Source organism: Dipodomys spectabilis, unplaced genomic scaffold, assembly GCF_019054845.1.
Source record: "Dipodomys spectabilis isolate Male_0828 unplaced genomic scaffold, ASM1905484v1 ptg000051l, whole genome shotgun sequence".
In the NCBI taxonomy this organism is placed as follows: domain Eukaryota; kingdom Metazoa; phylum Chordata; class Mammalia; order Rodentia; family Heteromyidae; genus Dipodomys; species Dipodomys spectabilis.
This window is the reverse complement of record NW_024870728.1, coordinates 12,493,313-12,519,198: the sequence shown is the minus strand read 5'-3', so window position 1 is coordinate 12,519,198 and position 25,886 is coordinate 12,493,313. Positions and strand designations below refer to the sequence as shown.

The following is a 25,886-nucleotide window of genomic DNA, read 5'->3' as shown; positions in this document are numbered from 1 at the left end:
GAACAGCAAGTGCAAAGGAGCTAGGGTATGAAATAACATGGTAGTTTGCAGACACTACAAGCTGAGAATTACAGGGTAGAAAATGCAGAATAAGTTATCAGTCTGGCTAGGACAAAAGATTTTTGTGGGAGAGGAGGTGAAACTAAAGCAAATTGGACCAAATATGGTAAATCTTCTAGAATCCAGGGCAGGGAAGGATGGGTCCCTGAACTTGGGTACTCCAACCTTACTTCTATGCCTATCCCTGCCCTAACTCCCTTTATTTCATAAAACACACTTTGTATTTCTTACCTGATCTTGTTAGTGTGCATATGCACATGCATGCACACGTTTGTGTGTGTGTGTGAGTGAGTCTGTGTGTCTGTGTGTGTGTGTCTTGGAGATTCAGGGTTCAGTGGAATATGTTGGTTACAGACTTACATCTAAGCCTGCATTTCCTGTTTCAGAAGGCAAGAACTAGCCTTTAATTTTTCCATGTAATGCCTGCCTGGTACAGCCTTTCCCACAGAGTGTTCACAGTGCTCCACAATTCCTTACTTAGCATGTAGAGATTTACAGACAGATAATTTTATTCCTCAATCAGACGCTGGTGGCTCACTCCTGTAATCCAAAATACTTGAGGCTGAGATCTGCCTGAGCAGAAAAGTCTGGGAGACTGTTACCTCCAATTAGCAAAAGGCCCAACGTTAGGAGCGCCTGCCTTCAGTGAAAAAGCTAAGCAAAGGGGCCAAGCTCCAATGCCAGCACCAAAAAAAGAAAAATCACTTATCAGTCATTTCTCACCCAGCCTCTCCTAAACAGACCTGGTACACAGGCCAAAGGCCTGTCTCCAAGATGCTCCCACAGAAAAGAAACGGCGTGACTGTCCTGGTTTTCTGGATTGAACCCAGAATTAGGTGAATCATAATTCAGTTTAGGGATAATGTAATCCAAGGCTCCTGGGGGGGGGGGGGGAGGCAGGGAGCAGAGGTCATTGTGTACAATGCCTCACTGTGATACTGTGATAAATTCTGCACCTGGAGACTCAGGCTTTAAATCCGAATATCGAATCCCCGAACCACCCGAGGAGAGAAAACGTTTGTGGCCGGGTGTGGTTATCTAGGTCTCAGACCGGGGCGCAGGAAGCCGGGGAAACAAGACCACCGCACCTGCTTCCCTCCACCTCCCAGCGGGCGCCGTGGGGAGCTCGACTTCGCAGCATTTCCTTCCCTTCCAGTACGGGGCCAGGGCTCGGGCTGGATCCAGCGGAGCCTAACGGTGTAGATTTCACCGCGCCTGCACTCGGGTCCATGCCACCACTCGGACCTGAACGGCTTCTGGTACCAATCGGGGCGGCAGTAGTGGGAGGAGTAAGAGGAACGTGGAAAGGCACTGGCAATGAGGACGCCCCAGACCTAACTGCCGCCCATCACTGCGTAGCCTTGGTCAGGTCAGTCTGTGTCAGGGGCCGCAGGGGACCGGAACGCGCTCAGGTCCCAGCCTCTCCGACCCCGCCTCCTAACCGGACGGGGCGGAGCCAAGCTGCCTCCAGCAGGGTGGCCTTCGCCCTGGGAGCCTGGGCACAGCGGCCGAGGGGGCGGGCTCGAACGCGGCCTGTGGGCGGGGCCAAGGGCCCGGCGCCCCCAGCGCGCCGGCGCAGGAAGGGCAGTGCCCACCCCGCAGGTCCCCCGCTTGGGGCCGGGGCGGGGCGCCTGGCAGCGCCCCGCCCCGTCCGGCCCCCCCCCCCCGGCCGCGGCCGGAGCCGGCCCCCCGGCATGGCTTGGCAGGGCTGGCCCGCGCCCTGGCTGTGGGTCTCGGGCGGCGGGCTGCTGCTGCTCGCCCTGGTCCTGCTCGTGAGTCCCCGCAGTGGCCGTGCGCGGCGGGGCCTTCGCGGCCTGCTCATGACGCGCAGCCAGCGGCTGCTCTTCCGAATCGGGTGAGTGCCCGGGCTGGCCCCGGGGCGCTCGGGGAGTGGGCTTCGGGGCCCCGCGCCGGAGAGGCCCTGCGTGTGGTGGGGAGGGATGGAGGACTGGGAGGGGAGCCGCCAGGGAAGGGGCGTGAGGGGACCGCGGGAGACCGAGGCCGGCCAGTGCGGGAGTCGGGCTGAGGTCCGCACGCCCGAGGGCACGCGGGGGGCGGGGGCTGGACGGGGAGGAACGTCCCAACCCCTCTCCCCGAAACCCAGGTCCCCACCGCTGCAGGTAGGTGCTGTCCCAAGGTAAGAGTTCCAACCCCATCCCGTGGCTCACCGGCCCCTTTCTACCCCCGACCCAGGCGCTCAAAGCCCCAGGCTGTGAACTCTGACCCTTCGACAGCCTGGGTTGTGCGGAGGACTTTTTCCCTCCAGACGCCCCCCTCTCCTCTGCCCCTTCCTGCCCAGCCTCAGGCTAGACTGGCTTTCAGCCCTGTTCCACCCCACACGAAGAGAGGAAAGGAAGGAGCCCGGGGGAGGTGGGCTTCTGAGGACCTCTGTTCCCCTTCCTTCTTTGGGGGAAGCGGGGAGATGGAGGTGTGGGGCGGCAGTGGGAATTCTGGGAGCCCTAACCACAGGCCTGGCTGCCAGCAAGGCCAAGCCTGGATATTTCTTGAACTTCAGAAAAGACATGCCTGGGGCATGGTGTGGTGGGGAGATCACTCCTCGGAGCACCCCAAATATTCCTCAAGTTTCACACTCAGTCTACAAAATACAGATTTAAAGGCCTTCTTGAGCCAAACATACAAAAAGTAACTTCTAATACTGATCCAAGCGAGTTGCTATTGTTTTTTAAAAAAACAGTAACAAATGAATTTGCAATACAGTAATACCTTTTATTTTTCTTAGTTTTTGCTTCTGAGACCAAACCCAGGCCTCATACATGCCAAGCATGCACCAGACCGTTGTAGATACCGCTAGGGCTAGATTTGGGTAGTTGTTGTTTTGTTTTTTTAATTCTCACCACATTTCTGGGAATTTTGCTGCTCTATTGGAGAGGGAATTTTAAATCTACTTCTAGAATCCAGTATGGTAAGTGTGAAGTGACACAGATGGCCCAAGGAAGTGGAAAATAGAAATTTCCATGAGGGACTAGAACCAGAATTCCTGAGATCAGAATGCCTAGGGTCATGGTGCCAGAAATCATTAGAGTTTGCATATTCCTCAAACTTAGGGGTTGGAGTTTCCAAACTTGATGTTCAAGAGCTTCTTCAGAAATCAGTATTTTCTATGAGTTTTCTTTGTCTTGATTTTAAGGTTGTTTGGGAATCAGCTTCCCAAATTTACAGAGCAGAAGGGTGTGCCTGGAGTCAGAATTCCAGACTTGGAAACAATCAGCCCAGTCCCTTGGGGAGGGGCTATGGGTCACTGAGGGAGACAGGGGTACTAGCAGGAAATGGGTGGGAAGTGTGCAGTGTTGACACTTCAGCCTGCAGGAAGTTTGGATGGGGTGGGGAGCACATGGACACCCCCAACCTGAAAAAATGGCTGAGAGGATCACAAATAAAGGTTCTACGTGTTTGTAGAGGTGATGAGAATCCTCAGCAACGGCTGGGAGATTAAGCTGCTTTTTTTCAATATTAATGATAATGCCTTGTTGTTGTTACTAAGGTTAATCTTAGAGAAGCCTTTCCACAAATGTACCCACTATCATTTGGGGCTGGGAATAATTGGGCTTTACCTAGGGTACATCCAGATGAGGCTGAGGTTAGATACAAGCTTTCAGGGCTCCTGGAAGATGGGGTGTGTGCAGTAGCTAAGTGCATAGTTTGTGGGGTTGCTGGACAGTCAGCATTTGAATCCTGGCATTGTTGCATCAGAGCCATGTGACTCCACACACATCACCTTTCTGTGCCCCCATTGTGTGCCCCTGTCAGATGTCCCGTGGGATCCTGTGAGGTGAAATCAGGCTGCACTCACAGAAAGTGCTCAGGCAATGTTGGCCATTGCTCATGCTGCAGCTTAGGGTAGTTGGGAAGGAGGAACATGGCCAGCTTCCTTCTGGAGTTGCCTTCCACAACTGTCCTCCAAGTTTATTCCACACTCACCCATCAGAAAATAACACACACCTCTATCTGTTCAGTAACACCTGTCCTGGACTGAGGGATTATGAGATCACAGGCAGGAGCCCCATGGGTTGGGGAAAGGCACAGGTGAACAGATGTAAGTAGGGGCCCATAGTATGACTGGATAGAGTCCAGGAGAGTCTTACTGTACCTGGAGAGCCTGGACAGGAGGGTTGGACTCCCCCTGTGTGCCCTCTGCTTCATTCCTTGGTCTCTCGTCTTCCCCTTTGCCTTCTCAGTGGTAGTAAGGAGAGCCTGTCCACTGTGGGGAGGGGAGTAGGTCCTGCATAGGGGTCTGGAAGGGCTAGGAATGTCCCTAAGTCCTGAGCCTGAGGGAATCTTCCCCGCCTCCACCAGCTGTCCCTGGGGGAGACCTGTCTAGGCTAGTGAAGCCCACTGGCTCCATGTCAGATGGCAGAAGCCCTGACCTGAGGTTTGTAGAGTAGGGGACTCCATTCTCATGGCCTGAAGGTCAGGACAAGCAGTGATCTGAGCCATCTCCAACACAGCCTGGCTAGAAGAATGCAGAATCCCTTTCTTCCTTTCTTTCCATGGGCCTTGGTGATCCTACAGCAGCCTCTTAGCCTCCCTGCTCTCCCAACTAACCCATTTTCCCCCTCTGCTGCCTCGTTGGTCTCAAAGCCTGGCTTTGAGCTGGTGTCCTCAACCTAAGCCATACTGCGTATAGAACAAAGCCAGCAACCTCTCTTAGGCCTTTGCGGCCTTCCTGCACTCCTCTCCTACACCTGCCCACGTCTGTCTCCCCCAGGCCCTGGGCTCTTTCTGTACTTGTGTCTAATGCGTCAGATCCTCCTTGCTCTCTGTGTCTCTACAAGTCACATTCTATTGCATCTTCTAAGGTCACCCTTGGGTCAGCCAGGTTGTCTCTTGCCTGCCACTGCCTCCTGTCTTGGTACCCCTAAGTATTCTCAACAATTCTAGTCAACCCCATCTTTGGCCCTTGCTCACTTGCTTTCCCTTCCTTTGATCTAGGCTCACATTTGTTAGAGAGCCTGTCCTGACGCCCCCCCCCCCCCCCAGGAGCACATCCCTGTCCCCTCTATCCCTCCATCCCGCCTTCTTACTCTTCACAGAACATGTTGCCACATGACATGACATACTGGATGTTTGTTTTTCTCCTCTTCCCACTGGAATATGGCCCCACAAGGGAAGAAATGTCTTGACTATTTCATTCTTGCCTCCAGAACAGTGTGTGGCACATAGCCCTTACTAAATGTTTTTGAATGAATGAATGGCTCTGCCCAGGTGCCTTGTCGTCTATGAAGCTGGTCCAGCCTCCTCAGTCCAAATTCATCTCTCTCTCCTCTGGGGTGGCTTGCCATCTTCCCCCTCTTGGAGCCCTTGGTGCAGGTCTGTCTCCGCCTGGTCTCCCACAGGCCTGCCCAGGGAATGGGCTGAGTCAGAAGCATCTGGGATTAGGATGAGGAAAAAAGAGGGAAAAGCCAAAACCAAACCCAGGAACCTTGGAGATCAGGTAGCTAAGGAAGCACAGGAAAGGAGACAGCTTGCCTAGGCCTCCAGCTAGGATGAGGCTCATCAGAGGGACTGCCAGTGCTTACTGCACCTCCTGTCCTGAGGAGAAGTAGGCCAGCAATCACTCTAAAAGATGGGTGTCCTACAGAGTACTTCAAAGACTGGGCAAGAGCTGGCCTGGGATGGTCTCCAACCTCTTTCTTATCGACTTCTTATGGGCCTGGGAAAGTGACTCCCAGGCAAGCTGGTGCTGCAGGGGCAGGCCTGTAATCCCAGCACACCTTTGAGCTCAAGTTCAAGGTCAGCCTGAGCTACACAGCAAGTTCCAGTCTCAAAACAAAACACAAAAACAGCAAAATAAAATAGGTGCTGGTGCTCATGCCTGTAATCTTAGTTACTCAGGAAGTCAAAATCTGAGGATCACGGGTAGAAGCTAGCCCAGGCAGAAACATCCATGAGACTCTTATCTCCAATTAAGCACCAAACAAACTGGAAGTAGAGGTATGGGTCAAGTGCTAGAGCTCTAGACTTGAGTCAGAAAACTAAAGGATAGTGCCTAATAGGCCCTGGGTTCAAGCCCATAGAGAAAGAATGTGGCTTCTCTTGTACCTGAGGCAGAGCCTCAGCTGGGGAGTCTTCTGTTACTATTACTGGTCAGATAAAAGGTCTTCAAGCCGAGTCCTGGCTCAAAGCACTTGTCCACTAACGTGGGCTTGCCTGTTGGGATAGAGTGGAGTCTGGTGCCCCAGTGGGGTCAGGGACTATTTAGAGGGAGAAGGGGAGGGCGGATGAGGTGACCTGGCAATGGGGTTTCCCAGTCATTGTGCCGGAGGCAGAACCCCCTTTCTGCTGCTCCCCAGCCCTGGCTGGCCTGAGTGGGCCCTGGGCCCAGTGGTGCAGACACTTGGAAGCCCTCCAGAGTCTCTCAGGACTGCCTGAGGGAGGAGGGGAAGGGGAAGAAGAGCTCCATTGTGTGTTTTCTACTGCAGATCAGAGGAGAGGCTGGGGCTTCGGGCCTCGCTGGCCTCACTGTCCCCAGCTGTCCCACACGACCTGTCTCCCATAACGCTGGAGGCTCTGCCTCACATACCAGAGAAGCCACATTCTCTCAGTGAGGCAAGGAGGAGGTGTGCTGTGACCCCACGCTTGGAGACAGACACTCAGGCCACAGCCCTGACCCCACAGGGAGGGCCCCAGGGGCAGGCCATCACCCACACCTGCCTTGTCACACAGGGTGGCTTTTCTGTATCCTATCTGGGTCCCAGAGGGCTAACTAAACAACTTGGTTTCCATTTTGGTGAGGTGATGGTGGGTAGTTGCAGGCCCTAGCACTGCTGAATCGGAAGTCAGGACTGGGGATATAGTGGTAGAGTATTCATCCATCATGTGCTAGTTCCTGGGTTCAAATCTAGCACCAAAGTCCAGGAAGCAAGGGAGGACAGACAGAAGGCCAGAGTCGTCTTATTCCAGGGGGTCCCCAGTGGATCACCCTGATGCAGGTGGGTAGCACCCACTCTGAGAAGCACTGTCCTAAACCTCAGCTAGTGACCATGCCCGGGGGACCCCAGAGCAGGATCCACATCTGGCCCTTGGTGTCAGCGTCACCTTGTGAATCATGTGAACTCTTGGAGGGTTGAAAACTCTGTTTTATAGAAAAGAAACACTTCTGTTGCCCTCTTGTGCCCAACAATTGAAGAAAAGCTATGTATCTGGTAATGGCTCCACAAACAGGGGCCAAGGGCTGGAAGTAACTCTGAAGAGCTTACCCAGCATGCACTAGACTGGGGATTCCATCCACAGCTTCTCCCCACATCCCCATAGAAAAAGGAAAAGAAGGAAGGAAGAGGGAGAAGGAGAATTCGGGAAGGAGGAAGAGAGAAAAGAAAGGGAAGAACCAGAGGCTATTACAAGGGCCAGTGGCATCCCAGCTAGGTGGGGTGGGGGTCAGTAATAAGGCACAGCTTCCTCCTAGTTACCTCTTCTCTAGGCTGTTTCTTTTTCTAAATTCTCTTCTCCATCTGGCTCCCATGGATGCCCTGCAGCCACCAACCCACCAACAATCCAGGATCAGGAGTCACAAAGCCTTGTTTTGAAAGGGGCCATCAAGAGTCCTTGATCAGGGGTCATGTCCTAAAACCCCTGGGGTCTCTTCCCCCCTGCAGTTGTCTACAAAATATGGCTTGTGAGTAGTTGAGGGGGAGGACTCAGGGTGATCGCTTGACCCTGGAGGTCCTGGAGGTCATGCCTCTTGCAGTTACTGTAATGACCCTGACTTTAGTCCCTCAGAGGAATGGGGGTAGCTCCCAAATAGCTCGTCTCATCCAGCCCTCTCATTTGAGTGGGTGGTTTGTGGGCTTCAGGCCTGGCTGCCAAGGATGAATCTCTGCTTCACAACTCAGGCCTCTGTGATCCTGAGCAAGACCCTTCCTACTGACCGGGAGTGGGAGGGGGTGGCTAGAGCCCCTGGGTTTGTTTTGAGGATAACTTCAGATAATTAGGACTTGCTCATAGATGGAGGTAAAAATAAAATAAATAAAAAAGGCCATGGCACGGATGATTGTTAAAGATGAGACAGTAAGTCACAGCAAGGCTAAGGGACTGGCTATGACTCCCTTTCCAGTGCTCCTTCCATCTGGCTCAGGCCCTGGCTGCAGACCAGAGGATATTGAGATTTTGTGCCCCAGTGACAGTACCCGCCCATGCCCCTGGATCTGGGTGACCTGCTTGGCAGAGCACCCTGCTTGCATAGGTCTGCCAAGGCAGTCGGGAGCGGGGAGGGACATGGGAAGCAGGTGGGCAAGGAAGGGAGGAGAGGAGAGGGGTGGAGAGAGCATCAATTGAGCAAGATGCCCCACTGAGCCTCCCCAGATCCACCAGCCTGATGACTGTACCAGCTGCAAGCGGGGCCCCTCCCAACCTCCCCTAATGGCTCGCCAGCTTTTCTTCAGTGCCACTTGCTGTGCTGTGCCAGTGCTGAGAGCTCCTTGGGGGTGGGGGGATATGGGGTGGCGAGGAACTGGTGGGAGCCTGCTGGCCTTAGGTCAGACACTGCCCAGGGGGGGAGTGCAGTAGAACTGACAGCACAGGTGAGGGACAGGGCCTCATACCCCGCAGAGAAAGGAGGTTTTCAGGGCCACAGCTCCCAGGAAACAGGTGTGGACTGAACCCTGGACAGCCATAGAGAAGCCTGGATTTCCCCAGGCAGGGAGGGCTGCCAGCACAAAGGCAGGACACAAAGAGAATGGTTTTGAATTCTCTGTTTTCCAAGAGCCAGGCGCCGGTGGCTCACGCCTGTAATCCTAGCTACTGAGGAGCCTGAGATCTGAGGATCATGGTTCAGAGCCAGCCCAGGGAAGGAAAAGTCCGTGAGATTCTTATCTCCAATAAACCACCAGAAAATTGGAAGTGGCACTGTGGCTGAAGTGGTAAAGGGCTAGCCTTGAGCTGAAGAGCTGAGGGACAGTGCCCAGGCCCGAGTTCAAGCCCCATGACAGACCAGAAAAAAAAAAAAAAAAGCTATGGTTAGAACTCAAACCCTCATATGTGCTTGGTTAAGGGCGCTACCACTGAACACTGAACTACACATCAACCCTGAAAATTAATTTTGGTATTGGGGCTTGAACTGAGGGCATATGCTTTTTCACTCAAGGCTAGTGCTTTACTATGTGAGCTCCATTTCCAGCTTTTTGGTAATTAGAGATAGGAGCCTCATGGACTTTTCCTACTCACTCTGGCTTTGAACTACGATTCTCAGATTGCAGCCTCTTGAATAGCTAGGATTACAGGCATGAACCACCAGCACCTGGCAACCCTGAAATTTAAATAAGTTAGTGCAAGCTAGATAATACAGCAGTCCTGCCCAGTTCTGAAGGCTCTTGCTTACAATCCTAGCTGATCAGGAGGCTGAGATAAAGGGGTCTCTGTTCAAAGCTAGCCTGGGCAGGAAAGTCTGTGAGACTCTTATCTCCAGTTAACTACCAGAAAACCAGAAGTGGAGCTATGGCTCAAAGTGGTAGATGAGGCTTTTGCCTTAGTTCCTAAGGCCACCCCACAGCTTAAGAAATAAAGCTTCAGACCATGCTAAAGGCTGGGCAGCTCTGCTGGGTTGGATGGGACTGTCCTCAGCTGCCCTGTCCTTTTCCCACATGTTGCCGTCTCCAGATGGTACATGTCATGGTTTCTGCACGCACTGGCATTTTTAGTAAATGTTGTCACATGGTTTTTGCGTCATGATGTGTGTTTGAACCTGGGGCATGTTGAGACCTGTCATTCTACCAGACTATGTAGTTATCCCCAGTCTGTATGTACATGGTGTGATTTACTTATACACTCCGTTGTTTAGGGAGTTTTCACCCTTTCACAGTGGGGAACACAGAGTGTTCACTGGGCTGCAGGGGAGGGGAGGAGGAGGTGTCTGTGTACAAAGGGCCTGTGTGAGGGCTGGGAACGTGGCTCAGTGGTAGAGCGCTTGCCTTGCGTGCATGAGGCCCTGGGTTCGATTCCTCAGCACCACGTAAGCAAAAAGAAGAAAAAAGCCAGAAGTGGCGCTGTGGCTCAAGTGGTAGAGTGCTAGCCTTGAGCTGAAGAGCTGAAGGACAGTGCCCAGGCCCAGAGTTCAGGACCCACGACCCGACCCCAAAGGGCCTGTGTGGGAGTTGGACTCCTGAGCACTGGGAGCTGTGGCTGGCTTTTGAGCAGGAGCTGTTCTAGGTCAGATGTGGTGTGCTGGAGGCTTACATTTCTGCCTGTGGCTTACAGTTTGGATTGGGTGAAAAGTGGCTCTTGTGATGAGGCCTGGGGGCATGCTCCTAGCACTTCTCCCCTGGTGTGCAGAGGTGGTGAGGGCTGGATGCCTCTGAGACCTTGAGGGCTAAAAGGGAATCAGACCTTTCCAGATAAGAGGAGCTGACGCCGGCGCTCTGAGCTGGCAGATGCGGAGTTGAGCCCAGCAACAGAGTCATGTGGAAGTCATGACCAGCCAGGTCAGCTGCCCTGAGCAACGGGGTTCTCCCTGAGGCCCCTCCCTCTCTCCTGCTCAGCCCTATCTTTCCCTCTGCTGGAGCCAGACATCAGGCTGTATCCTAGCTAGCCACTTAATGCTCACCACCACCCTTACCTTCTCCTCCAGCAACCCCTGGAGCCCAGGCCCTGCCTCCTGGGTGACTCTGTACCTTGTCTACCTTCCCCTCTGACTGACTGCCTTTCATAGCATCCTCTACTCAGCAGCCTTTAGCAGGGGAATGCAGACCCTGACCTTCCCTGAGAGCCCGCTACAGGCTTCCACCCCTCCACCTATGGCCAGGTTTCTGCCCTCCTCCGCACCCCCAGCTGGGCCTGCTTGGTCACCCGCTGCCCCTCTGCCAAGACTCCAAGGCTGATCGCACTGGTGGTTCATGCGGTCATCCTAGTTACTTAGGAAGCTGAGATCTGATTATCTTGGTTAGAAGCCAGCCCAGGCAATAAAGTCTGAGACTCATAGCTCCAATTATCCATCAAAAAGCCAGAGTAGAGCTGTAGTGTTGGGCCTTTGTCCCTCTTCGTGCAGCCACTCACCAGCAGGTTCAATCAGAGGCAATCAGAGGCAGCGGGGAGTCAAACCAAGGTTTATTAACATGGAAGATGTCCTTTTTAAAGCAAAAGACTGCTTGGGAGGAGAGGAAATGGGACCAACCAATCACTGTAAAGGCCACACCTTATCATGCACCTAAGCTTCCATGAGTTGTTTACACACTGAACCTAAACAAATCCGGCTCTGCCCACTCAACTTCCTCTCAGGGCCATTGTTGCTACCTGTGTTCCCCACAGACTTCCCCACACTGTAGCTCAAGTGGTAGAGCACCAGCCTGGACTGAATAAAACTAAGGGGCAGCATTCAGACCCTGAGCTCAAGTCCCTTATACTGGCACAAAACAAAAACAAGGCCTACTAGAATGGGTCACACCCCTACCTGCCTGGGCCTTGGTATGTGAACCCACCCTGTAGTGCATACAACAGGTCCCATCTCTTGCTTTCCAGCTCTGATATCTCCTCTGAGGTCTTCCCGGGGACACTCTGCCTATGGTCAGCCCCTTCCTTTCTGGCTACTCTCATCCACCCCAGCTTGAGTTAACTCATGGTGTGTGATTTATGTTTGCTGGTTTAATGTCTGTTAGTCTCTCGCTTTTTCAGGACACAAGCTCCTCCAGGCAAGGATCTATTTGCCTTGTTTTCTGTCTGCTTTTTGTGACCATTGAGTGCAGTAAACATTTTCCAAATAAAGAGAGCCGAAGAGAAATGGCCTTGGTTGCAGCAACCTTCTTGAGGATGATCCCTACCCTCAGTCCTGCCCTTTGTTAGGTGACAAACCCAAAGCACACTGTACGATTCTGAGGAGGAAGCCAAGCACTGGTGGCTCGCCCCTTTAATCCTAACTACTCACAGGCCAGCCTGTGTAGACAAATCCCAAAGACTCTTATCTTCATGGTACCAGTAAAGTGCCAGAAGTGGAGATATGGCTCAAGTGCTTAGAATACCAGCTTTGAGATGAAAAGGCCAAGTGAAAGCAGGAGGTTCTGAGTACAAGCCCCTGTACTGGGTGTGTGTGTGTGTGTGTGTGTGTGTGTGTGGTGTGTACGCATGTACACACATACACACAGATTCCAACAAAGGAGGCTGGGCATTTCTCAGTCCTTCCTAGACACAGGCAACATGTTCCAGCAGCTGTGCAGACACCTAGCTGAATTCAGGAAGAAAACACCATTTGCTAAAAAACCCTTCCACTGCTCTGACTTACTATGTGTCAATCTTCACAGGGTCCCTAATCAGGGCATGGCCATTTTGTAGAGGAGGAACGTTCTCATAGTTTGCTCAGGGCACAGGGCAGGATGGCCATGGCTGGAGCCCCGATCTTTCTCCTACCAGAATCCCTAAGATGTCTTTTCTTTTCTTTCTTTTTTTTTTCTTTGCTAGTTCTGGGGCTTGAACTCAGGGCCTGGCCACTGTCCCTGGGCTCCTTTTTGCTCAAGGCAAGTACTCTACCACTTGAGCCACAGCACCACTAACAGCTTTTTCTGCTTATGTGGTACTGAGGAATGGAACCCAGGGCTTCATGCATGCAAAGCAAGCACTCAACCACTAAGCCACATTCCCAGCCCCAATCCCTGAGCTGTCTAAGAGCTGACACAGAAAAGAAACAGGATGGAACAGGATTCTGAAAGGGCTGCAAAATAGTGTCAAGAACAAAGAATAAAACAGTTTTATTTCATTATATTATTAAACTTTTCATGTTTAAATAACTTTAAACTTGCCAAAATTGGGCTTGGAATGTGGCTTAGTGGTAGAGTGCTTGCCTACACACACACACACAAACACACACACACACACACAAAACCATAAACTTGGGCTGGGAAGGTGGCTCAGTGGTAGAGCGCTTGCCTTGCATGCATGAGGCCCTGGGTTTGATTCCTCAGCACCACATAAGCAGAAGGAAAAAAAAGTGGGAAGTGGCGCTGTGGTTCAAGTGGTAGAGTGCTAGCCTTGAGCTGAAGAGCTGAGGGACAGTGCCCAGGCCCAGAGTTCAGGCCCCACAACCGGACCCAAAAAAAAAAAAAAAACAGACAGGGCAGACAAATCTGTGAGACTCTTTAATTAACCAGAAAAAAAACCAGAAAAAAATCTAGAAGTGGAGGTGTGGCTCAAGTGGTAGAGCACTAACTGTGAATGAAAAACAGCTCCAGGCCAAGAGTTCAAGCCCCAATATAAGCAAGTGCATGTGTGTGCACGCACACACACACTTAGCATGAAACTTTTAACTACTCTCAGACCTTATTAAATATCTCTAGCTTTTCCATTTATGTTCTTTTGCTAGTCTAGAGTACAACTAGGGCCCACCGTGTTTAATCTAGTATCCTTCCATCTGGGATAATTCCTCAGTCTGTTTGGCATGGTGTTGACGTGTTAGGAGCACTGGCCAGATTTTTTTTTTCCCAGTCCTGGGGCTTAAACTCAGGACCTGGGCTCTGTCCCTGAGCCTCTCTGTGCTCAAGGCTAGCATTCTACCACTTGACCCACAGCACTTCCGGCTTTTTCTATTTATGTGGTACTGAGGAATCGAACCCAGGGTTTCATGCATGCTAGGTAAATACTCTATTGCTCAGCCACATTTGCAATCCTGGCCAGATGTTTTTGTAGCATGGCCCTCAAGCTGGATTTGAGTTTTTCTCATGAATAAATTACGGTTGTGCGTTTTTGGTGTGCATACCACAGAAATGAAGTAGTGCCTTCCTCTGTGTCATATCAAGAGGCAAATGATGTCTCTATCTGTGTGTGTATATTTATTTATAAAACTGCTAATTAATTTTTTTGTGGTAGGGGGAATGGAACTGGTACTCATACATGCTGGGCAAGCAACTGCAAGGGAGCTACACTCTCAGACCTGAGATTAACCTTGGCCACTGATTTCAGATGAAGTCAGCCAGGTTTCTCAGCTGCTGGCTAACTAATCTCTTCAGGAGATACTTTGAAATTATGCAGATATCCTCTTTCTTATCCTAGGTGGGTGACTTGCCCAGTTTCCAGGTGTTAAACTCTTAGTGCTGTATGTTCAGAACAGGGTAAGAAAGAGAAGCTCAGATGGTCTGGAAGGCTTTCTGGAGGAGCGGGGGTTAGAAATAGGGCAGAACCTAAGCAGGAAAGGGAAGAAGAGTACACCAGCTAAAGGGACTTGCTCAAGAGAAGACATGCAGGCCAGGATGCCGGGGCCCTGGTGTCCTCTGGCTGTTCTCCAGATCCTCCAGGCTTTTGGGGCTCAGAACCATGTGGGCAAGACGCAGCTGGCAGGGGCTGGGAAGGTGGCTCAGTGGTAGAGCGCTTCCTTGCATGCCTGAGGCATGGGTTCGATTCCTCAGCACCACATAAGCAAAAACAAAAAAGCCGGAAGTGGTGCTGCGGCTCAAGTGATAGAGCGCTAGCCTTGAGCTGAAGAGCTGAGGGACAGCGTCCAGGCCCAGAGTTCAGGCCCCACGACCGGACCCCCCACCCCAAAAAAAAGAGGCAGCTGGCATATGAGCCATCTGAGCTTAGCTCTTTCTCCAGCCTAGAAAAGGTTTGCTGTCTTCATAATAGCTCACAACCTTGCATTTGTCCACTGTTGTAGAACAGATGCGAGGAGGGCAGCAACCTTGTCTATTTCAGTCTTGCTCTCCAGAACTGCCTACTGCTGGGCCTCGGTGACTGGTTGGAGAGAGAAGGAAAGAGGAAGAAAGTAGCCCTGTGTTCATCATGACAGAAAAATCTCTTGTGACACACACTTCTTCCACTCAACTTAATCTGCTCGCTCTGTCCTCTCCAAGAGAGTTCAAAGGCTCAAGGCACATTTGGAACAATTTTTGCAATTTTAATATGTCTTGGGGGGGGGGCGGTAATTGGTCATGGGGCTTGAACTCTGGGGCTGGGCACTGTCCCTGAGCTCTTCAGCTCAAGGTGCTCTACTACTTGAGCTTAGGAATGGAACCCAGGGCCTCATGCTTATGAGGCAAGCACTCTTCCACTGAGCCACCTTCTCAGCCCCTTTAATATGTCCTTAAGTTTATATGGCTAGTTCTTGTGTATCTGCTCCCCCTCCCCTTTTTGATAGTATTTCCTTTTTCTTTTTCTTTTTCTTTTTTTGTTGGTCGTGGGCCTGGGAGCTGTCCCTGAGTTCTTCAGCTAAAGGCAAGTGCTCTACCACTTGAGCCATGGTATCACTTCTGGTTTTCTGGTGGACTAATTTAAGAGTCTCTCGGACTTTCCTGCCCAAGCTGGCTTTGAGCCAGGCTGGCTTTGAACCGTGATCCTCAGATCTCAACCTCCTGAGTAGCTAGGATTACAAGGCATGAGCCACTGGCACCTGGCCTAACCCCTGAGTTTAAGCCCCACAACTGAGACACACACACACACACACACACACACACACACTCACACACACACAGAACTGAGGCTTAGCTCAGAGTGAGAGCTATGAGTGAAAAAGCTGAGTGAGAATATGAGTTCTGACCCCAATGCCAGCACCAAAAAAAAAAAGAAGGAAAGAAAAGAAAGTACAAAATAAAACAAACAAATAAAACACCTGAGTGTTCGATCATATGGGCAATTTTTTTTAAGTTGGGGAAGATAATTTTTCCCCCCAATCCTGGGGCTCGAACTTAAGGCTTGGGCACTGTCCCTGAACTTCTTTTGCTCAAGGCTAGCACTCTACCACTGAAGTCACTTCCAGCTTTTTCTGTGTATGTGGTAGTGAGGAATCAAACCTAGGGCTTCATGCATGCTAGGCAAGCACTCTACCACTAAGCCACCTTCCCAGCCCTGGGGAGGATAATCTTATTCTTGAACCATAGGGATCTTTTAGAGTCCCCCTTTATCGTACTAACCCTCCCTCCACTCTGTTGCATGCTCATAATAATAATAATAAAATATAGACATGCAAAGGAACCATAAAGGAACGATTCAGGATCCAGTGGAAGTGAGGGGTCACTCAGAGGTAGAGTGCTTGCCTAGGGTATACATGAGGCCCCGGATTCTGTCCTCAGCACAAAGGTATTTTCACCAATGAAGACCACTTTGAAGAATGCAGTTTCTTTTCCATATCGATGCATCAAAATATAATGTTTTTCTGGTCCTGGTCTTGAACTCTGGGCCTGGGTGTTGTCCCTGAGCTTTTTTGCTTAAGGCTAGTACTCTACCAAGTTAAGCCACAGCTTAACTTCTGGCTTTTTGTGGTTAATTGGAGATGAGTCTCACAGACATTCCTGCCCTCGCTGGCTTTGAACCTGAGTAGTTAGGATTATAGGCATGAGCCACTGGCATATAGCATGATCTTTTTCTTAACAAAAAAGGACTTTCAACTATAATTTTTAATTGTTATTATAAAGGCGATGTACAGAGGGGTTATAGTTACATGATTCAGGTAAAGAGTATATTTTCCTTCTGTTCCTACCCACAGTTGTATTCATTTTTAGCATAGTGTCTAGTGAGTACCACTGCTGCATTTGTTCACCCTTCTTCCCTCCATTTCTGTGCTTCCCCTTACCCTCCCAAAGACAGACAGACAAACAAGACAAAAAAAAAAAAAGAATGAAAGAAAGAAAAACAGCAACAAAGAATAAGCCTCTTGTTTCCATTTCCTGGAGTCCATTTCAATAAATGTTATATGATCAGGTGCACATAGGCATTATGTGCCTTTGTGCTCCTCTCCTAAGAGCATCCTCCTTCGATCTCACTATGCCTGAAGACCTGTATAATTTATCATGTCCCAGTGTATTTTAGATCTGGCTTCCATATATGAGAAAAAAACACACTGTTTGCCTCTCTGAGCTTGGCTTACCTCACTTAACATGATTATTCTAGGTCCATCCATTTCCCTGCAAATGACCAAATATTATTCTTTCCAATGCTGTGTAAAATTCCATTGTGTATAGGTACCACATTTTTTGGATCTACTCATTTATTGTAGGGCACTGGGGCTGTTTCCATAACTTAGCTATTGTGAATAGTGCAACAGTGAACATGGATGTGCAAGGGTCCTTATGGTATCCTGGCTTGTAATGTTCTGGGTAGATGCCCAGGTGTGGTATGGCTGGGTTGTAGGGAAAATATATGTTTAGCTTCAACAATTTTTGCAATCTCATCATGGACATTTAAGTTTCATTCAATCCTCTCATTCCCTTCCTTCCTCTCTGTCTGTGTCCCCCCCCCCCCCCCCACTCTTTCTTTTCTTTTGTGCCCATAGTGAGGCTTGAACTCAGGCCTTCCTGCCTTTACTTAGTTTTTTTCCATTCAGCTCTTACATTCTCCCTCTTGACCCATACCTTCACTTCCAGCTTTTTGCTAGTTAAATGGAGATGATAGTATCTGATTTGTTTGCCCATGCTAGCTTTGAATGCAGTGTTCAGATTTCAGCCTCCTGAGTAGCTGGAATTAGAAACGAGCTATATTGGCACCCAGCTCAGATCTCTCTCTCTCTTTCTCTCTCCTGTATCTCTGTGTCTGTCTGTGTCTCTCTCAGCATAATTTAGTTGTACAAGGGGATTTTTTTGTTTTTTTTTTTGGTCATGGGGCTTGAACTCTGGGCCTGGGTGTTATCCCTCCGCTCTTCAGTTCAAGGCTAGTGCTCTACCACTTGAGCCACAGTGTCAATGAGTGGTTTCTTGGAGATAAGAGTCTCATAGACTTTCCTGCCCAAGCTGGCTTTGAACTGTGATCCTCAGATCTCAGCCTCCTAAGTAGCTAGGATTACAGGCCTGAGCCACTGGCACCGGGCCGGGGATTGCTTTATGATATATCTCATTGGCTGTCTCTGCTGCACTAACTTGGTTACAACACAGCATACAAAGCATTACCATGTTCCTGCTGACTCACCAGCGGTGCTCACCTTCAGTTCTTCCACGTGGCTGGTCTTTCCCTCCCACTCACCTCATCTGTCCCTTCTGCCTGGACATATCACCTCCTCACAGAGACTCCCTTTCCTTGTGCCTTGTATCGAAAAAAGCAGCCCTGTCTTTATTCTCTATCCTTTTCCTGCCTTGTTTGTTCATTTGTACTGGTTTTTATCCTGCCTCCCCTACTTAGAACAATGGGCACAGGGTCCGGCCAACAGCCAGGCCTTAATAAACATTGCTGGGGAAATGAAAGTATGAGGGGCTGAGTTGGTAACTGAATGAAAAATAGAGGGCCTCTGAGAAAAGGACACAGGATACAAGGATGATTACTAATGCCAGTACAGGAGCCCATGGAGCCCAGGGCGATGGTTAAATTTTAGCCAATTCTTTACTGCCACATCCTCATGGGAATCTACTTGGTTTGAGCCAAATTGTAGAAGACATCAGCTAAATCAGCTAGACTTTGTTTAAGGGGCAAAGCCATCCTCCCTCTCCTATACTTATTCTCCCTCTCCCTCTCCCTCTCCTTCTCTCTTACCTCTCTTTCATCTCTTCATCTTCCTCCTCCTCCTCCTCCTCCTCCTCCTCCACTCTACCTTTGTATCTCAGGATGCCTTATGTTGTTTTCTGACTGGCTTGGGTATAATTCTAGATACTAACTCAATCCCATCCCTGCTTCAGTTTCTCTTCTGTGAGAGAAGAGTCCAAGGCAGCTCCTTCCAGTGCTGGCAGGGCTAAGCTACAGGATGTGTGAGGCCCAGTGGAAAGTGAGAGCCAGGCTTTGTACTGAGCAGGCGAGCAGTAGGCGCACAGTAGGTGACAGTGGAAGTGTGTGGACGCAGGGTGGCCTGCAGGCACCAGGGGGCCTAGAGAGCTGAAGGTGGGCTGACCCCAGACTGTCCACCCTCAGGTACAGCCTGTACACCCGCACCTGGCTTGGATATCTCTTCTACCGACAGCAGCTGCGCAGGGCTCGGAATCGCTACCCCAAAGGCCACTCCAAAACCCAGCCCCGCCTCTTCAATGGTGAGCATGGCTGGCCCAGGCCCACCTCCCAGCCCCTGTCCTCTGCTTGCCCACCCGCTGGGCTCCCTGCCCACAGCCTCTCTGTGTGCCTCTGTCCCCAGGAGTGAAGGTGCTTCCCATCCCTGTCCTCTCCGACAACTACAGCTACCTCATCATTGACACCCAGGCCCGGCTGGCTGTGGCTGTGGACCCCTCAGATCCTCGGGCTGTGCAGGTGAGAGGAGAGCTGGGTGGGGGCATCTGGAGTGACCTTTGGGAACTGGCAGCTCCCCTTGACAGAGGACTTGACCCTGGTTCTCTGCCCATGGATGTGCCCTTCTGTGTGCATGCACACCCAGTAGCTACCTAAACATGACCTGGGGGAGGGGTGTGGTTTGGGGGCTAGAGTCAGAGGCACAGACCATAGAGGCTGGGGTGGGGGTGCTGGCTCAGGACTGTGGATCTACTCAGTTTCCAGGCTGTCTCTCACCCTCTTCAGGCCCCCCCTGCCCTCACATTAAGCCATCTTTCTTCGCTGTTTCTTTCTTTCTGTTTTCCTTACACAGTGCTGAGAATGACCCCAGGGCCTTAGCTTACGAGGCAAGCAGTGGACCACTAAGCGTCACCCTCAGCTCCCTTTCTTATTTCTGCATGTGACTTTCTCCTCCCACCTCCCCATCCTCCCCCATGTCCCACCTCCTTCCCCACTCATTGTCTGGCTCCATCTCCCCCCTCTCTTTTCATCTTTCCCTGTTCCCCACCCAGCCCCTCCCGCCCGTCCCCTTCTGCGCCTGTCCTCATCAGATCCAGCTCCCAGACTCAATACCTCCTCTCTCCCCCAGGCTTCCATTGAAAAGGAAGGAGTTACCTTGGTTGCCATACTCTGCACCCACAAACACTGGTAAGGGGATGGCTCCGGGTGCAGGCCGTCTCCTCTGGCCCACCCAGCCTGAGCCTGGAGAGGCTTGCTGTGGGGTGGGGGCGTGAGAAAGTCAAGCTTGTGCGACCACCGCCTTCCTGAAGTCATCTGGAGGTGAAGGGGTGCCCCTACCACACTCACTCAGCTGCAGAGCCCCAGAGGCGGGCAGGGAAGCCACGCAGCTTCCGCTCGAGGGCATGCCTATGTGTGCTAGGCCTGTGCACCCATCAGGGAAACTCCAAGTCCATTATGGGAGACAGCCCTGAGTGAAGAGATCTCCCAGTCGTGCACATAGAAGTGGAGGTGATACCAGGTTCAGGGGAAGGGCACCAGAGAGTATGGTCAGCTCCACTGGAAGAATTTGAGGGTGGCTAGAGCTGAGAGTCTGGACAGATCAGATGGCATCAGCCAGGTGGAGGTTGGAGTTGAGAGAGTGACATTCTGGGCAAGGGAACAGCAGGAATAAAGGCTCAGAGAGGCTCTAGGGAAGACAGAGTCTCAACTACAGTTGCTCCTTGAAGCCCCCATCTCTGCTGCCCTGCAGGGACCACAGTGGAGGGAACCGGGACCTCAGCCGGCGGCACCGAGACTGTCGGGTGTATGGGAGCCCTCAGGATGGCATCCCCTACCTCACCCAGTAAGTCCTTCACCCAGGAAGAGTCACCCTCCTGGGCCCTGTGTCACTTCTCCAGCTTCAGTTAAGTCCTGCAGAGTATCCATCAGCAGCCGGGACTTGGCAGACCTCCTTCCTGGCCCTTAGCACATGTCAGCGCACATGACTGAGTGAGAACTTCCTGGCCCCAACAGGCCAGCCTCAGTTCCCAGAACAGTAAAAGAGAGGCTTTAGATCTCAGACCAGGGGCTGGGAAGGTGGCTCAGTGGTAGAGTGCTTGCCTTTCATGCATGAGGCCCTGGGTTCAATTCCTCAGCACCACATAAGCAGAAACAGCCGGAAGTGGTGCTGTGGCTCAAGTGGTAGAGCACTAGCCTTGAACTGAAGAGCTGAGGGACAGCGCCCAGGCCCAGAGTTCAGGCCCCATGACTGACCAAAAAAAAAAAGTAGATCCCAGACCACAGGCACTGGTACCTTCTTCCTGGAGTGGAAACCCAACCAGTGAGTCATCAGCCCCGGGCCTAGAGTGGGAGCAGGATCAATGTGGTGCAAGCTGGAGTTCCCTTCCACTGTTGCTTTGCCCAGCCCCCTGTGTCATCAAGATGTGGTCAGCGTTGGACGGCTCCAGATCCGGGCCCTGGCCACCCCTGGCCACACACAAGGCCATCTGGTCTACCTGCTGGATGGGGAGCCCTATAAGGGTCCCTCTTGCCTCTTCTCAGGGGACCTACTCTTCCTCTCTGGCTGTGGTAAGTTCCCCTAAAAGAGACAGCAGTGGGGACTGGAAGGACAGGCAGAGTCCCATGCATGGAAACACTGGTTTCAATGCTGACATTACTACAGCAGGCTCTTCCTTCTGTGTCACCTGACTGTGTTTTTATGTCCTCAAGATTTCATAGGATGGGACTGGGAATGTGGCTTGGTGGTAGAGTGCTTGCCTAGTACTCATGAAGCCCTGGATTCCATTGCTCAGTACCTCATAAACAGAAAAGGCCAGAAGTGGTGCTGTGGCTCAAGTGGTAGAGTGCTAACCTTGAGCAAAAGAAGCTCAAAGACAGTGCCTAAGCTCTGAGTTCAAGCCCCAGGACTGGCAAAAAAGAAAAGAAAAGAGCATCTCTGCCCCTCCAAGTTTGTGTGTGGGAATTCAGCCCAAATACTCCACAGACCCTCTCCCACACACCATTGTGTGCAGTGAATCTCCCTCATGCTGAGAGTGACTGATTGAGCACAGCTCCCAATAAGGAAGGAATAGGGCTGAGAATGTGGCTTAGTGGTAGAGTGCCTGCCTAGCATGGACATGGCTTCACATGGGTTCAATTCCTCAGCACCACATACACAGAAAAAGCCGGAAGTGGTGCTGTGGCTCAAGTGGTAGAGTGCTAGCCTTAAGCACAAGGGAGGCTCAGGGACACACCCAGGCCCTGAGTTCAAGCCCCAGAACTGGCAAAAAAAAAAAAAAAAGGAAGGAAGGAGTAAGCTGGGCACTAGTGGCTCATACCTGTAATCCTAGCTACTTCTAAGGCTGAGATCCGAGGATCACAGTTTGAAGCAAGCCCAGTTAACCACCAGAAAATTGGAAGTGGAGCTGTGGCTCAAGTAGTAGAGCAACAGCCTTAAGCAAAAAAGTTCAGGGACAGTGCTCAGGCCCTGAGTTCAAGCCCCAGGAGCAACACACACATACACACACACATACACACGCACGCACACGCGCGTGCGCACACACACACAGCAGATGTCTGGGGATGGCAGATAGGATACAGTGGAAGGGCAGATGGCCAACCAGAGCTGCCCAAGCTGTTTTTCTCCTTTCTCCATGTACCTTATACTGTATTGTGTCATCCTTGCATCCCGGACTCCTCACAGGACGGACCTTTGAGGGTACTGCAGAGACCATGCTGAGCTCACTGGACACTGTGCTGGGCTTGGGGGATGATACACTGCTGTGGCCTGGTGAGTACCCCTTCCCCCCAGCTCTGTGGCCTGCCTGGCACCTCACTCTCCCAGAAACAAGCCAACCCCGTTGCTGGCCCAGAGGAGCCCCGCCCCACCGCTAGGCGTTAGGGGGAGCAGCTGCCATCCTTCCTTCTTCTGGGCTGCAGTCCTGGCTCTAGGATGCTTCTTGTCATTCATGCCACTGTCCCCACTAGCCAGCGAGCCCTTCACCTCTTAGGAGCCCTGCAGGACCCAGCGTGTCAGACCCCAAAGCAAAAAACAGCTTCCACTCTGAGAAGACAGTCCACTCTGCATGCTGTCTGTTGCCTTGTGTTTACTTCTTTAAAACATTCACAGATATCTCCTCAGAGCATATATCCTTTCATTCAGCAAACCCTTTATGTACCAGGCCCCATCCTTAGCAATGGAAACGTAACATTCACATTGGTGTCCAGTCCCCTTACTGTTTTCTCCATTTACCAAACAAGAAACTGTGGCTTAAATAGGTACTAGGATTTGGCTGGCCTACAGGGTGGCCTCCCAGCTCCAAAGCTAGGTTTTGCCCCTGAACTGCCTTGCACTCTTTCCCACTGGCTAACTTGCGGGCCTAGTTGGAGAAGCAGTTTAGGTGGTCAGAGTTCTCCGGGGAGTCTGCCCTGCTCTAGGATTGCGAGGAACCCCGGGGCCAGGGCATGGAGCCCTTCTGACCTGGCCACTCATCTTTCTGTGCCCTGCCTCCCTGCCTCTCTGGCTGTGGCTAGGTCATGAGTATGCAGAGGAGAACCTGGGCTTCGCAGGCGTGGTGGAGCCAGAGAACCTGGCCCGGGAGAGGAAGATGCAGTGGGTGCAGAGGCAGCGGATGGAGCGCAAGAGCACGGTGCGAGCTCTGGACAGGGCCCTGGCATGCCCCTGGCCCAGCTGGTCCTGGGCCTGTGGGAACCTCCCAAAGCTTTGGGCCAGTCAAGTCTGAAATCCTGGACCCAAGGGTGGAGTTGGGGCAGGCTTGCCTGTGTTGGGTCCCTTTCCCATCTTCTGTCCACCCAGCCTGGTGCCTCTTGCTCTGCAGTGCCCATCCACCCTGGGAGAGGAGCGCTCCTACAACCCGTTCCTGAGGACCCACTGCCTGGCACTACAGGAGGCTCTGGGGCCAGGCCCAGGTCCCACTGGTGATGGCGATGATGGCTGCTCCCGAGCCCAGCTGCTAGAGGAGCTCCGTCGGCTAAAGGATACACACAAGAGCAAATGATACCCTCCCCCCCCCCCCCGCCCGGCCCTGCCCACCCCTGTGGTAGGGAGTTCACCCACCGCCCGCACCTTGCTGTCCTTCTCATCACTAACACCACTGCCCCCATTGGCGCCCACTGCAGGCACCGTTCCCCCACAGTGCTCAGGGGGAAGGGAGGGCCAAGACCACCACATGGAGAGGAGGAGGCTGGAAGTTCCCACAGAGTGAGGCTGCGTCATCAGGGGAAAGAGGAAAGGGACATCCCCAGACCCCACTAAGGAGAAGGGTCCTCCTCCCTCCCCCTCTCCTAGGACAGCACAAAGACATGGCGGCTGCTGTTGGCTCCTCCTCGGGGAGCCTCACTGCCCCCATGGCAGCAAGAGCCATAACCAGGGAGGAGTCCATCTGCCTTTCCCCACCTAGGGATGGGGGAGAAACCTGCTTCCAAAGTGGCCTAAGCCTCAGGAAAGTGGTCACCAACAGGGGCAGCCAGAGACTGGGTGACTGAGCCCCTGCCCCCATCCACAAGGCCCTCACCCTCCCTCCCTGCCAAGGCATTTCCAGGCAGAGCCATTCCTAATACACAAGGGCTGGAATCTTGGCTCTGGCCAATCCCTGCCTCAGTGTCTCCCTTGCAGTTTAGAAGGGGGAGGATCCTGGTTGCCAAGGAGACTCCAGATGCTGGGATACAGAGCCTGACAGTCTTGAAAGCCACATACCCTCCATGCACACATCTGGCCTGAGTGTGCCCTGGCCTCTGCCCCTAGGCTGGGCCATAGAAGCCCGCCTTTCTAGGGGAGAGAGAGCCACTGTCCTCTTGGGCCCACGCAGCTTCTCCTTTCATCCCCCGTTCTTAGGAATTTCTGCCTGCCTTCTTCTATCTAAAGTAATCTCTTACATTCTTCTCGGCTCTTTTTCCCTTTGAGTTAGTAAAGATTTATTTTTTCACCCTGGCATTTTTCTGGCTCCTTTTTATTGCCAAGTTCCCGTTGGATCTTGGGCCCTATCCTCACTGAGAGGATGGAGCTCTGGGCAGCAGAATGCTCAAGCAAGTGACAGCTTCCAGGAACTCCCAGCCCTGGCCCTTCTCTCCTCCTCCAGCTCAGTTTCTCCTCTGGTCTTGATTCCTTTTGGAGAGAGCACCATGTGGGAAGCCTTTGGTCCTCAAGCAGGCATACCTTGGGTCAGCCCAAAACCTTTGTCTTCCTGGGTCAGAGCCTTCCCCTGGACTCCGCTCACCTCTGGTGACCTTCTGAGATGCCCCTGCCCTCAGTTTCCTTCCTCATCTGGCCTCTGATGACCTCTCCAGCTCCAGCTCTGGAACCCACTCTAGCAATACCACCAGACTAGTTAGTGTCCCTCGCTGCTGAGACACGCACTTTCTTGCCTCTGTGCCTTCGCTCATGCTGTTTCTTCAGGCTGGAATGCCTTCCCGCTCCTGCCTCCTCTGCCTGGCAAAGCCCCTCATCTCTCCTAGCCCCTCCCCCAGGAAGGCACCCCACACCCCTCCCCTCCCCTCCAGGCTACCTCTGCACTTTGTAAATGCTTCTCTCTTGTGGCACTTATCACACACACCCTGTTTTACTTGTTTACACGTTTGTCTCCCCTTCTAGACTGTGAATCCTTAAGGGCATGGACTGTACCTTCTGCATCTCTCTCTATTTCTGCGCCTAGCACGGTGCCTGGCACACAGTAGGCGCTCAATAAATGTTGAATGAATGATTTATCCATGATCTGATCACTCACTCAATTGCTTGTCTTTCCTGCTACACAGCTATAAACAGCATTTACTAGTTTTCCTGACTACCCCCAAGGACCACAACTTGGGGTTCATTACCACTCTTTAAAAGCTTTGGTTACCGTGCATGCCCAAAGTTCTGGGATCAATCCTTAATACCACCCTGAAAGCAAAATGAAAGTCAGGCACTAGTGGCTCATGCCTGTAATCCTAGCTACTCAGGAAAGCTGAGATCTAAGGATAATGGTTTGAAGCCAGCCCAGGCAAGAAAGTCTTGAGACTCATCCCTAATTAGCCAGCAAAAGCCAGAACCTTCTCCCACGGTATAACCCCTGCTTTCACTGTATTTGATGTTATAATTTGCAGAGGGGAAGGGAAAAAACAAATCGTTTAAATAGGGATACAGGTGGACCCATTGCAACAATGAGATGTACAAGTCGTTATGTCAAAAAACGAACTTTACAACTTTGGCTGGGGGGAGATGGGAAGGGGAAACAAAGGAGGAGGCAACAATGCTTGATAAGAAATGTACTCATTATCTTGCCCATGTA

General features: G+C 51.9%; 1 protein-coding gene across 1 annotated transcript; it reads left to right on the top strand.

Moving 5' to 3' along the window:
* The first annotated feature begins 1,738 nt into the window (after nt 1-1,738).
* Nucleotides 1,739-25,323, top strand: LOC122107332 (probable hydrolase PNKD). The gene is made up of 9 exons (XM_042678944.1): nt 1,739-1,915; nt 18,814-18,929; nt 19,031-19,143; nt 19,751-19,809; nt 20,372-20,464; nt 21,026-21,189; nt 22,304-22,390; nt 23,134-23,249; nt 23,439-25,323. The coding sequence occupies exons 1-9, from the start codon at nt 1,755-1,757 to the stop codon at nt 23,616-23,618; spliced, it is 1,089 nt and encodes a 362-aa protein (XP_042534878.1). The 5' UTR covers nt 1,739-1,754; the 3' UTR covers nt 23,619-25,323.
* Nucleotides 25,324-25,886: the final 563 nt, after the last annotated feature.